Source organism: Myotis yumanensis, unplaced genomic scaffold (assembly GCF_028538775.1).
Source record: "Myotis yumanensis isolate MYYU_CA2020_CCGP unplaced genomic scaffold, mMyoYum1.0.hap1 SCAF_3, whole genome shotgun sequence".
Taxonomy (NCBI): Eukaryota; Metazoa; Chordata; class Mammalia; order Chiroptera; family Vespertilionidae; genus Myotis; species Myotis yumanensis.
In genome coordinates, this window is record NW_027223754.1 from 84,864,392 (window position 1) to 84,876,901 (window position 12,510).

Here is a 12,510-nt window from a genome sequence, read left to right on the forward strand (position 1 = left end):
CCACATGCAGACGGCAGTGAATCAACTCAGTGGGAAAGTGACCTAAAACTGTGGATCCACTTCTGAGTAAATACCCCCCAAAATTGAAAGCAGGGACTGAAAGAGATATTTGCATACGCATGTCCAAGGCAGCGTTATTCACGATAGCCATGGGAGAGAAACATCCCAGAGTCCCTCGGCAAATGAATGGGTAAAGAAAATATGGTGTGCATGTGCAATGGACTATTACTCAACCTTACACAGGAAGGGAATTCTGACACCTGCTGCAACATGGATGAGCCTTGAGGACATTATACTGAGTGAAATAAGCTGGTCACAAAAGGATAAATATTGTATGATTCCACTTACATGAGAGACCTAGGATGGTCAAATTCCTAGAGATGAAGTGGAGTGGTGGTTGCCAGGGCCTGGGAAGGGGAGCCGGGGAGTTGCTGTTTAACAGGTACAGATTTTCGTCTTGCCAGGTGAAATGAGTTCTGTGGATGGATGGTGGTGGTGGTTGCACAGGAATGTGAAGGTGGTTAATGCCACTGAACTGTACACTTAAACATGATTAAGATGGTAAATTTATGGGATGTATATTTTACCGAAATTAAAAATGATTTTAAAAATTGATGAGTCCATGTGTCAAAATGGTGGCCCACTTTGGCACGGGCTGGGGCAGAAGTGGGAGGAGGCTGCTCAGTCGCAGTGGTTCAAGGCCCTGGGCCTGCCTCTGCCCTCAGCGGAAAGAATCTCCTTAATGGTCTCAGGGCCTTTGAGCTTGCCCTTCCTTTCACCAGATGCTTCTCCCCAGATGTTCCCTTGACTCAAATCCCCTCAGCTCTCCCCTCAAGGGCCACTCCTCACGAGCCCTCACGGACACTCCTAACTAAAATAATGCTCCCATGAGCACTAGACTTATGGGGTGATCACCTCATAAGGTAGATAAATATCTAGTCTCTATGCTGCACACCTGAAACTAATATAATGTCAACTATAGTTGAAAAATAAAATGTTTAAAAAGTAAAATAATGCTCTTATGAGCACATGCACACATGCACACACATGCACACCTACATATGGACACACGCACACACATACATACACATACACACTGCCTGACACATGCCTGTGATGGACTTACCTTCTGCACAGCACTTACCACATCTCCTGTGTTGATGTCCAGATATTTGTTTATTTGTTTCTTTCCTGATTCCCCACCAAAACATAAGCTTCACCAGCGCAGGTCCTCTGTTTTGTTCACTGTTCTCTCCTCTGTGCTTGACAATCATAGGCGCTGATATGAATTTTTTGGAAGAATGACTTTGGAGCCCTATCTGGTCTCCTACCCACCCACCTGTGCTTGTCTTTGTTACATGCATCTCTCTCGGGAACCTTGCAGGGAGTTGATGTCCAGTTAGTTGAAGATGGGGTTTGAGGATCTGATTCAGAATTTCAGTTAAATAATAACTATTACCATCTTCTACCTTTCTAACTGTGCTTCACAGTTCAGATACCAGGAGAATGACAGACGGTGAATGTGGGGGGAAGGGGAGTTCATTTTAGAGAACATAAAACTCACTTTTTAAAATAGAATCACACAATTTTTGAGGTGGAGAGGACCCCAAAGTTGGGCCGAGTTTGAAACAGTGAGACAATATCAATTACAAATGGATTTCATGGCCCTAGTGACTATCAGCCTCTGGTGACACAGGCAGGCCCAGATTTTACTCTTGGTCAAACTTTCCATGTAACACGGCATTTTGCTGAGGAGGAGAAAGAATTGCTGGTGGCAGCAGGGACAGAGAATAGAGGCCCAGGCACCCTTAGGCAGGCAGCCGAGATTAGCTTTCTCCAGACTTGCTCCGGAGCACTTGGGCCTGTGGTCCTTGACACTGACTACTACATGCCTGATACTTACACTTGCTCATGTCCATCAGTGTTTTTGTTTTTTTATTTCAATCCTCACCCAAGAACACATTCATTGACTTTAGAAGAAAGGAGAGAGAGAAAAAACATCAATGTCAGAGAGAAACATTGAGATTGCCTCTCATACAGGCTCCAACCAGAAACTTAAACCCAAAACCTATAGGTATGTGCCCTTACCCAGGATGATGTGCCAACCAACTGAGCCGTACAGGCCAGGGCCATCAGTGTATTTTGAGAGCTCTAATCCACCCCTCCTCCAAATTAGGCTAAACCTAAGAAAGGCCAACTCTGAATAAGAATTCTGAAAACTGGAACTTGAAAGGCAATTTCATTTGATTTTTCAAGGCAATGATGCAAACTCCCGTTAAATGCATCGTCACTGTGACATCATTACATTCTCATTAGTTATGCCTTGGAATTTTACCACTGGAACCACAGACTCTCCAGAATGGAGGGAATGTTAAAGGTCACTGGGACAGTGCTTCTTAAGCCATGGATTTCAACCACTTTGCAGGCCATGACATCAATTTAGTGTACCATAATGAGAATCTGAAGTTGAAACAGAGCAGAATTAAGTAAACAATATCACAGTGCATCGCACATAGTAAAGGTAAGTATTACTTCACAAAACTTCTCATTAGTTAGATATGAATATGCATGTGCATAGTACTGCAACATGACCCGAGTTTCCTACCAGGAGTCCTGGCCAAGAACAATTTGAAAGCTACTCCCCTGGTTTGTTTTCCGCACAGAGCTCAGCACTCCTATATCCAGCCTATATTCAATCACTCCTTAATTCCTGAATTTAGTAAGTGCCGTTAGTGTGAAAGGCGCTGTTTTGGATCCTGGGGAAACAAAGATGAATAGAACACTGTGTTAGGCAGGGGCCTGGCAGGAACCAGGTGGCACGCTCTAATTGGGTAATCTGAGGAGAGCTTAATAAAGGAGCTATTTATCTGGCATGGGCAAGGTATAGGGAAACCTAAACAGATAGTACAGGACTGGGCTGTGAATAGCAGAGCAAGGTTGGAAGGCACAAGGGAAGGGAGATGTTTCCAGAACCCAGAGCTATGTGGAGCAGATTCACTGACAGGACTGTTGCCTCTGTCCAGAAACCCTGTCGCCAGCTCACAGGAACCCTGCAGGAAAGAAGCCAGAGGAATAAAGATATATATATCTCTCTCTGATCTCCTGTCATGAGCTCCACTGGCCAATCCTGACCCAGGGCCCCAGTGATGTCATCCAGTAGGGGCCAGCAGGGTGAAGAAGCGTGGAGAGTGACTATGGAGAGCAGACAGAAGATGACCAGTGCAAACAAAATCTTTGCTCTCCAGGAACCTATACCATTAGATGAAAAGGCACGTAATCCAAAGAAATACAGGAAGGTAACCCATGCAGGGAGATATTAATGAGAGCTTCTGGAAGGCCCTAGGAAGAAGCACTTGACTCTTCAGGGGAGGTTAGGGAAGGCTCACATGAGAGAGGACATAGTTCTGTCTCCCCAACATTCTTTCCTTTGGGGACCACCTTCCCTGAAGAGGGCCCTGGCGGGTCCCAGGCACTGTGCCCTGTCCCTCTCTCCTGCAGGGGCCATGGTTATTGGCTCGGGGAAGGCCCAAAGCTCAGCCCCACAGAGATTTCCCCCAAGGATCCCCTGTTAGGAAAGGAAACTGACTCTTGCCTCTGAGTTCAGGATGCTGGAAGGATATAAAGTTGAAACTATTGGCTGCCATCTCTCCCCTCTCCCCTGTAAGTGTAAATATTCAACTTAGGGGGGAAATTGAGGCAGGGCAGAGAATCTTCTTACTGGGCAATGTTTTATATTCAGGGTTACTTTAGCATTCATGATAACAGTTTCTCTTTTTGTTTTTTAGCTGGTGTTGAGTCTGTCCTAGCTCACCATGCAGAGGAAACCATATGTGCTGAAGTGCGGAGGTAAGAAAGTGGATGGCATATTGAAGGACTGTTAGGTTTGTGGCCTGGACAGATCCAAGGGTGCTTGTGAAGGGGATGGTCGGTAACAAACTAAGGCTACAACAGTGGGCTTGAGTCAGATGCTGAATATTGAGCATTCATTAAGGATTTCAAGCAGGGAGTGACACCAACAGAAAGCTCATCCTGAGAGCCCTGTGGAGGTTGAAGTGAGCAGGGCAGTCCAGGAGGAAGGGCACTGGTGCAGAGAGCTTCAGAAGCCAGCTGGGGATACTGAAGAACAGAGCTGGGACCCTAGAGAGACTGAGGGAGGTGAAGGAGTCTGGCACTAGGTCAGAGGTTCTGGTTTGGGTGAGAAGATGCATAAAGGGAATGTTCCTTCCCTTGTCTCCCACATCTCATAACTTTGAGGGTCTTCTCCTTCCTAGTCACCATTTCCTGAATGCATTCTGGGTTTATCAACCTCATACATGAGATTACTCCAGATGTGGTTTGACCAATGGAGGAAAGAACCATCACACACCTTGACGAATGCAGCCACAGGTCCTGAGGATCTTCTTGGAAGTCATTGCACAGTGACGACTCACATGGATTGCAGTGTTATCTACAACTCCTTAAGTCTTTTTTTTTTTCACGTGGGCTCTGGATCATTTTTTAAATGGGATAGTGAATATTTTTACAAAGGAGTAATTTTTTAACCCATCTGAAATGTAAGTCTATATCATTAAGCTTAGTATGTCTTCCCTACATCTGAAAACTATACATTTCCAGTCCTTTGAATACAATTTAATTCAACAAGAGAGTATGATGTGAAGATTCTAAAACAGATATTGTGAAAAATGCAAACAAAGAACATGTTCTTACTGTTTTTAAGTAGCTTAGAATCCAATTTTATATATATATATATATATATATATATATATATATATATATATATATATTTAACCTACTATATTAATATAGTAGGTTAAATTACCAGTCAACTTTACCTAAAAGATAAATCATTAGTAAGGATACAAAATAATACAATAATAGTAAGAATAAGGCAAATAATACAAATAAATAATACAATAATTAATAAATAAATAATAAGACAAGAATAAACTCTGTGTTTTGTATACTCAAAACTGTAAATCTCCTTTTGCCCACTCCTGTGTGTGTGTGTGTATATATAATGATTAAACATCTTTGGATCAGTCTCTAATTGTAAAATGTTAGTGTGGAATGTTCATTATGATTTTTCAAGGTTCTGGAAATACTTACCATGAGATAACCATAGCACCTTCACAGCTCAGAAAAGTTGAAAGGTTTCACCATGTGAACTTCTGATTACCTTTTATCTATCTACATTGTGGGTAATTCAGATTAGTCACTGGCCATTCACCTCTGTGACCTTTGACCTAGAACATATCCCCTGGGTCTGTGGTTTTGTACCATCTTCTGCTCTCTCTTCTCTGGGGTTGATCTTTTGTTTATGTCCCAAATCTCCTAACTTCTATAGATATGCCTCAAAAAGGGGTGCTAACAGAAATATGCCTTTGCAGGTCTTAAATAAGCTATCTTAACTCACTCTTTCCCTCTTTTCTCCCCTCCCTTTCAGTAAATTCCCACCTGAATTCTTATCATCTGAGATTAGTTTTTCAGAGTCCTGCTGTAATCATTTTCCATTTTTCCCAGATCACCACTTATTTAATCTGACCAGCCAGGCTGAGAACCACACTATGTGTCCCCTATGCTCCATGACACCCCCTTTCTGAAGATCTGTTGGGGAGCCTGACAGATCTCAGGACAGGAAAGCTGTGTGACTTTCAGCAGATCCATTAATTCTGCTAATATTTACTGAGAGCCCATGGTGTGTAAGGCACTCTGGGAAGAACAGAGCCCCAGGAAAGGAGCTGGGTGACTGGGAGGAAGACAGATCAGCAATTATAGGCTGGGAGCCCACAAGGAAGGAAGTACAGGATTCTTGGGGAGCAGAGAGCAGCACTCTCTTGCCCAGCCTCAGGGTTAGGGAAGCTTCCTAGAGGAAGAGACAGGTGAGCTGAGCTGGGAAGGAAAGAAAACAAGAAAGCAGGAAATGGTTGGCCCAAAGGGAGAAGTTTGGCTTCTCTGTGACATAAAATGTGAGGGCTGGTGGGAGCAGAGAAGGCTGTAGGGCAGATGAAGGCGCTTGGCTTTTGTCTAAGGGCAATAGGAAGCCACCGAAAAATTTCAACCAGAAGTGATATGATCAGACTGATCACATTTCCTCTGTCTTTGATAGCTTAGAAGCTCAGAACTGAATTGGCAGCCCACTGCTAGCAACTAGTATATAGAGCCATCCATGTGCAACTTGGAGATTAATTTACCTTTTCTTCGTCATATTATCTCTTTATCCCCATGTCCTCATTTATTAACTTCTGTTGTACTCCATGCATCTCTGTAAGCCCATCACAGGTAAATAAATAAACCATATAGTGCATTTACTCTCAAACACGCCTCAAATTAAACATTTGTGTCCTCATTTTATAAAGAAGCTTGAAGAAATTCAGGAACTTGCCCACGGTCTTAGCATCACTCTATTCATCAATGGGACTTGTTCAACATCTCCCTTCCCCATCAGATTCTAAGTGCACAGAGGCAGACACCATGTCTGCGGGGTCGTGGGCGGATGCCCACCTCAAGCACAGTGGCTCACACACAGGGCCCCAGCCAGCTGCCGACCAACTGACTGGCTCTCCCTGCTGGGCTGTGGGAGGCCCAGACCTGAGCACTGTCTGCTTCATCACACTGTCCTCTGCCACCTGCTTTGGTATCAGGTGGGCAAATCCTGTCCTCTGCCCTCTATAGACACATGTTTTTAAAGACGATTCGTCGTCGAACTTCCAAGTTCATCAAGTAACTAACACCTAGCAGCTGCCTTTAGAACTAGACTTTTAGGACTGGGAGAAACCTGAGCGATGATTCTGATCTGACCGACTCATTTTACTGTGCATTAACTCGGGCTCAGAGAGAGTGGCGGCTCCCACGGTCACACAGCAGGTCAACCTCAAGTGTCAACTCAACAGCAGTTCCCAGGGACCTTAGAAATGTCCTATGTGGTATTGACAGTGTCACTCTGTTCATTTAGAAACATAAAGAGTAAATGTTTAATTTGACTTGCTCATAAAACTAAGTTGTTTGCAGCATGTAGAACAGTGATGGCGAAACCTATGACACGCGTGTCAGAGGTGACACGCAAACTCATTTTTTTGGTTGATTTTTCTTTGTTAAATGGCATTTAAATATATAAAATAAATATCAAAAATATAAGTCTTTGTTTTACTATGGTTGCAAATATTAAAAAATTTCTATATGTGACACGGCACCAGAGTTAAGTTAGGGTTTTCAAAATGCTGACACGCCGAGCTCAAAAGGTTCGCCATCACTGATGTAGAAGGTCTGTTGAGAATTTATTTTTAAAAGATTCGAAACCACAGCCCTGGGATTTATTCTAGCCACCATTCTGCTTTAGAGTCTCAAAAGCTGAGTGAGAAAGCCTCCTTGCTTGCTCGGGGTCACAGCTGTCCTGGGCTTCTCCCGGCTCACACACAACTCTCCCTGGGCCGTCCCATCCATTCATTTGGCTTCAGCCACCACTCAGAACCCGAGGGGTCCCAAACAGTCATACAGTAGCTAACACTCTTGGGGCACTTCAATGCACCAGGCATTGTTCTAAGCACAACACATAGCTTATCTCATTTAATTCTCACCACCGCCACCGCCACCACAATCCACACAACACAGAGGAGGAAACTGAGGCCCTGAGAGATAAAACAACCAGTCCAAGGTCCCGTGTAGTACACTGGTCATTGGCCCCTTTACCAGGACGGGTCTATCTGTAATGCTCAGCTCTGGCCCAGGGTCCTCTCTCCCGAGCTCCCAATCCCAGCAAATAACTGCCTACAGGGCTCCCCATCAGGCCGTCCCAACACCAGCTCTAAACAACTCCGCTTCCTGCCTCACCGTGCAGGCTGCCAGGCAAAGCACCAGGAACTGCTGGCCCTCACTCCCTCGGTTTCCTTACCCACCACCTGCCACCTGTCCATTTTATTCCTAGATATTTCTCAGGTCTGCTCCCTCCTCCAGGGCCACCCCCACTGCATGTTTCCCAAGCGGTCCCTGTGCCACACAGCCATGGCTCCTGCCCAGCCCCGCCATCCCCCCACCCCGCCTTCCCCACAGACGTCAGCACAGGGTTCCTACAGGGGAATCAGAGTACATTCCTGAGGCCTCAACTCTGCGGCCGGAGGGTGACCATGATACTCCCCGAGCCTCCTCTGGGGCCATCAGCTTGCCTCTTGGGCCCTGCTGCCTGGTATCAAACATCTCTTCTTTTACGCCCACTCTTCCTTCCTTGGGATCCTCCTCCTCTGCCCTCCAGCCATGCTGGTCATTCCTTCTTTGCTCCAAGACTGCCTTTAAATTCATGCTCCCCTAGCACTGTTTCTAGGTTGAAATGATATTCCTTCCAGTCTCCCTTCTGCAGGCGACGGGAGCTATATATTGGGTGCTCATAGCTCTATACAGTTATGTAGAGAAGATCTCTTTAGATGTAGGTAGAGGGTGGAGGGGAGGAAGGAAGGAATGGCATAAAGCCCTGTGATCACATCAGCACATAACCAGTCCGCTTCTGCCTCTTCGTGGGCTCCTGGTGGCTGCACCCAGGACATACCGGCCCAATTTCACCATCATCAAAGTTCCGCTTCTCCTGCCTCCCCAGCAAGGCCCTCACCCAGCCCAGGACCGGAAACCCCCTCCCCGGCTCTACATCCTCACCCCCAGGGCCTCCCTTAACCAAACTGGGAAGAATGTTTGGAATCTGCTGATGGATGGTGGATGGAGGGGCCCCAGGGTCCTGCAGGGAGGCCAGAATGTTTGCTGTCTGTGACGTGAGCACTCAGTAAATATTTGTGGAGCAAAGGCCCAAACGTTCTATAAATATTTGTTTCAATAGATATGCAGTCAATCTCTGTGAGATAAGGTTTGTAAAGCCAAAGCATCAGAGCTTTCAGATATTTGAAGTTAGCGGTTCCAGAAGGCTGTGTTTTAGCAAGAAGAGTGTGTGCTCCTTGTAGGTGAGAGGAGGAAGTGAGCGCCCAGGAGTGAGGCGAGGTCCGCAGGGCCCAGTGGTCCCTGACCTGTGAGACACTCACACTCCCATGTCCGGTGCCAGCCCCCTCGTTTGCTAGGAACACATTCGCTTGGAAGTGGCAGAAGCTGGCGTGACCAAGTCTCACCACCAGGTCCGCGCTGAGTCAGGAGAGGAGCCTGCAGGGGGGTCTTGATGCCACGCCCCCCAGAGAGTCTGACTTTGGGTGGTTACACTGCAAATGCTTCAGACACTTCTTTGGGGAACTTTGGGTTTCCTTTGTGTTTTTGTTTTGTCTTGTTTTCTTAAATTGTCTCATTGAATTCACACTGTTAAGAGATTAAGAGACACATTTGAATTGAGCTGTAAATTTGTGGAGAAATGATTTTTGAAACTCATGCAGTGGTCCTCTGTCCACACAAATGTCCTTGGAAATAATGTATCTAAGCTCCTGCAGGAACTTCAGAAAACCTAGAAGAGCAGGAGGAGAAAACAATGCTGTGGGTAGCCCCGCCTTGCCAAGGTGACCACTGTTAGCATTCACATAAGTGCTTCCAGCGTTTTCCACCAGTGCGTGCCTTAGCTTTCCCAATTGCATCCACCAGGGATACTATTTTGGATCTGGCTATGTTTGGTTTAGTCCTCTTTGCAATTTATTGTAAGTGATCTTTTCTGGTTTTTGTTTGTTTGATTCATTTTTGTTTTACTATTGTTTAAAACACCAATAAACATTTTGTACATGTATCTTTATAAGAAGCATATAGTTATTTTCTTAAGAAAAAAATTACTTAGCAATGGGATGGCTAGACCAAAGGGTATAAGCACACTTAGGGATTTGAGTCCATAGAGCCAAACTGCCCTGCAGAAATGTTGACCCACACGCAGAATGAGGTTGTTTCTACCCACTCTCATCGACTTTTTCATCATTTCCAATTTGATACACAGCCTAAAAAACAAACAAACTAATAAACAAACAAACACCTTCAGCTAAGTTCTATGAACTTAAAGGTACTCATACAGCTCCCTGAATTCTTGGTCACTAAGGTGAAAAGGAGAAAATTCAAAGTTGAGGCATACTTAAAACCAGGAGCCCACTCCTTCATGTCCTACACACTTTTTTCCAACAGCCTATTCAAACTGTTAAAGCTTTTGAGTCTGGGGTTCTCCTGGTGACAAACCATTTCCTCCACAGGATCAAAATTATTCCCAAACACCAGCACTTCCCTGCTCGAGCTCCCTGAGGCAGTTTCTGGCAGATGCCTATTCCCAGGGGTGCCCCACGCCAGCGACCACAGCCTTTATAGTAAGGGCAGATGAAGACACTGAGCAATGGTGGCCAGGGAGAGAATTCCCTGGCTGCATAAGCTTGGATGGGGGGTTGGGGGTGGTGGTGGAGGAGAAATGCATGTTTGCTTCACTAACCTCAATTGTCATTTAGCATTTCCTTTGGTAATAAATGCAGACAACAAACCATAGTAGTGTTAGCAGTTCCTGTGACTTAATTACCAGTAGGAATCATAGATATTTCATATCTATTACAGATGTTGCAGTTACTTCAAAATGCCATTAAGCTCATTATTACTTCAAAATTACAGCAATTAATGAGATCTACTCCTAGATCTTGTTAGTTAATATGTTAAAAATAAGCGTTCTCTATTACCATACCACTAATTTATTTTTTTAATATTCTGAAACTGCCGGAACCGGTTTGGCTCAGTGGATAGAGCGTCAGCCTGCGGACTGAAAGGTCCCGGGTTCGATTCCGGTCAAGGGCATGTACCTGGGTTGCGGGCACATCCCCAGTAGGAGATGTGCAGGAGGCAGCTGGTCGATGTTTCTCTCTCATTGATGTTTCTAACTATCTCTCTCCCTTCCTCTCTGTAAAAAATCAATAAAATATATTTAAAAAAATATTCTGAAACTATATTTTAATATAAAGGTTTTCTTTATGATCCTGCATATTTTATTATAATACTTAAAACTTTGTTCTAAAATAAAAGAATCTACTACTTGACAAAGACATACACACACCTTGTTCTGGGAATGGTTCACCAAACTTCAGAAGGATTCACAAAAACATCAGAAGACACAAGAAAAGATGCAGAACCTGGAGAAGGAAGCCCTGTGGGCAAACTAAACTTTCTGTTTTAAAATCCCAGATTTTCCCTAGTGGTGGGAGGATTGAGGCCCTTCCAAATATTTTCTCATCGCCATTTTTAATCATTCAACGGACATTTATTTAACATCTACAGAGAGCCACACAAACTGAAAATGAAGCCAAGACAGCCCCAGTAAGAGAACTGCTGACTCGGCAGGTGAGAGGATGAGGTAGGCAGACCCAAGGAGCCAGGCTCAGAGAAAACACAGGTCCCAGCGCTGCTTCTGTGAAACCCACGGATGCTCCTCCCTAAGGTAGAAATGCCATCAGAATAATTCATGGTTCCCCGGTAAACCTTTTATTTCTCTATGACTCCCATCAACTCCCCCAAATTCCTGCTTCTTCCTCAGGATCCTCCCTCTGCTCCTCCTTCCCAGCTGGATGGAATTACCCCCTCTCTCAACACTCTTGCTCATGGGTTTTAGCGCGGCCACTTTTTATTTGTGTCATTTATAAATCTGACTCGCCTCCAGGGTCCAAGTGCCCAGTGTGGTATCTGGCGGTTTGGGTGCAGTGGAGCTGATCCTGGAGCCCAGGCTTTGTGCTCTGCCCCCTCCAGTTTTCCGAGACAACTTTCTTCCCACCCGCTGGCTGATGTGCACTGACCAGGCCTGCAAGGGGCGAAGCCATCCCCCATGCTACAGCAACACCTCTCTTTGAAGTTTCCCACTACGTTCCCCCACCAGTCAAACAGGGTTTCCAAGGGGACACACTCCCTCACTCTTCAACCTGAGGGCTACCTCAGACAGCTTGCTTTCTGGCCTGGCTCTCACTCCCTCTGATGAGCTGTCCTTTTCCACTTGGTCCACCTCATCTTTTAACACTCGGTCAAATTGCTTCCTCGGTCAAGTTGGACGCTTTTCCTGGCACTCGCATCCACCCACTCCAGCACTGCACAGAAATGACTCTTTCCTCCTGGGGGTCCCACGAATCCTGCACACTTTTCCCAAAGGAGGTCTATGCCCCCTCCCTGGCTAGAAGTTCCCTAAAAGCAGGTCCCAGAACCTAAAAGGCAATACCTACTTGCCGAATGAAGAAGTGAGTGGAGGGATGAATGAATGCATGCCCCTTCTCTCTTCTTCTCACCGTCTCTCTCCAACTCTTCTCTTTCCCTTCCAACCATTTGGTTCCAGGGCTGTCTTGGACACTAACTCTGCGATCATGGGTAAGTGACTTCACACCCCTGGGACTCAGTGTCCCCTCTGTAAAAGGAGGGAGGGGGAAGACCCAGAGGCTGTGTAGGACACCCCCAGCCCCACAAAATGTGTAATGTGTGGCTCTGTTGTGTACCTTTGTAGGTGTCAGTACTGCTGGGATAGACCCTCCTGAAGACACACTGTCTGTCCCAGGCACCCATCCAGGACCAATGTCCTAACCCTCATATCTAGTTGGTCATGCA

General features: G+C 45.5%; 1 protein-coding gene across 3 annotated transcripts in view; it reads right to left on the minus strand.

Annotated features, from left to right (window-relative positions):
* Positions 1-2,587: 2,587 nt before the first annotated feature.
* Positions 2,588-12,510, minus strand: part of TSC22D1 (TSC22 domain family member 1) — a 171,250-nt gene continuing 161,327 nt past the window's right edge. Inside the window, exons 5-6 of one of the 3 annotated variants that reach the window (XR_011470771.1) lie at positions 12,135-12,313; positions 10,930-11,360 (exon numbers count right to left, since the gene is read on the minus strand). Coding sequence is in view for 1 of the 3 variants with exons in the window: in XM_070409029.1 (XP_070265130.1) it covers positions 2,730-2,756 (27 nt within the window). In the remaining 2 variants the exon portion in view is untranslated. Of the gene's footprint in view, positions 2,757-10,929; positions 12,314-12,510 lie in introns of those variants that run through there. The other 2 variants (XM_070409029.1, XM_070409028.1) reach the window with 2 other exon arrangements.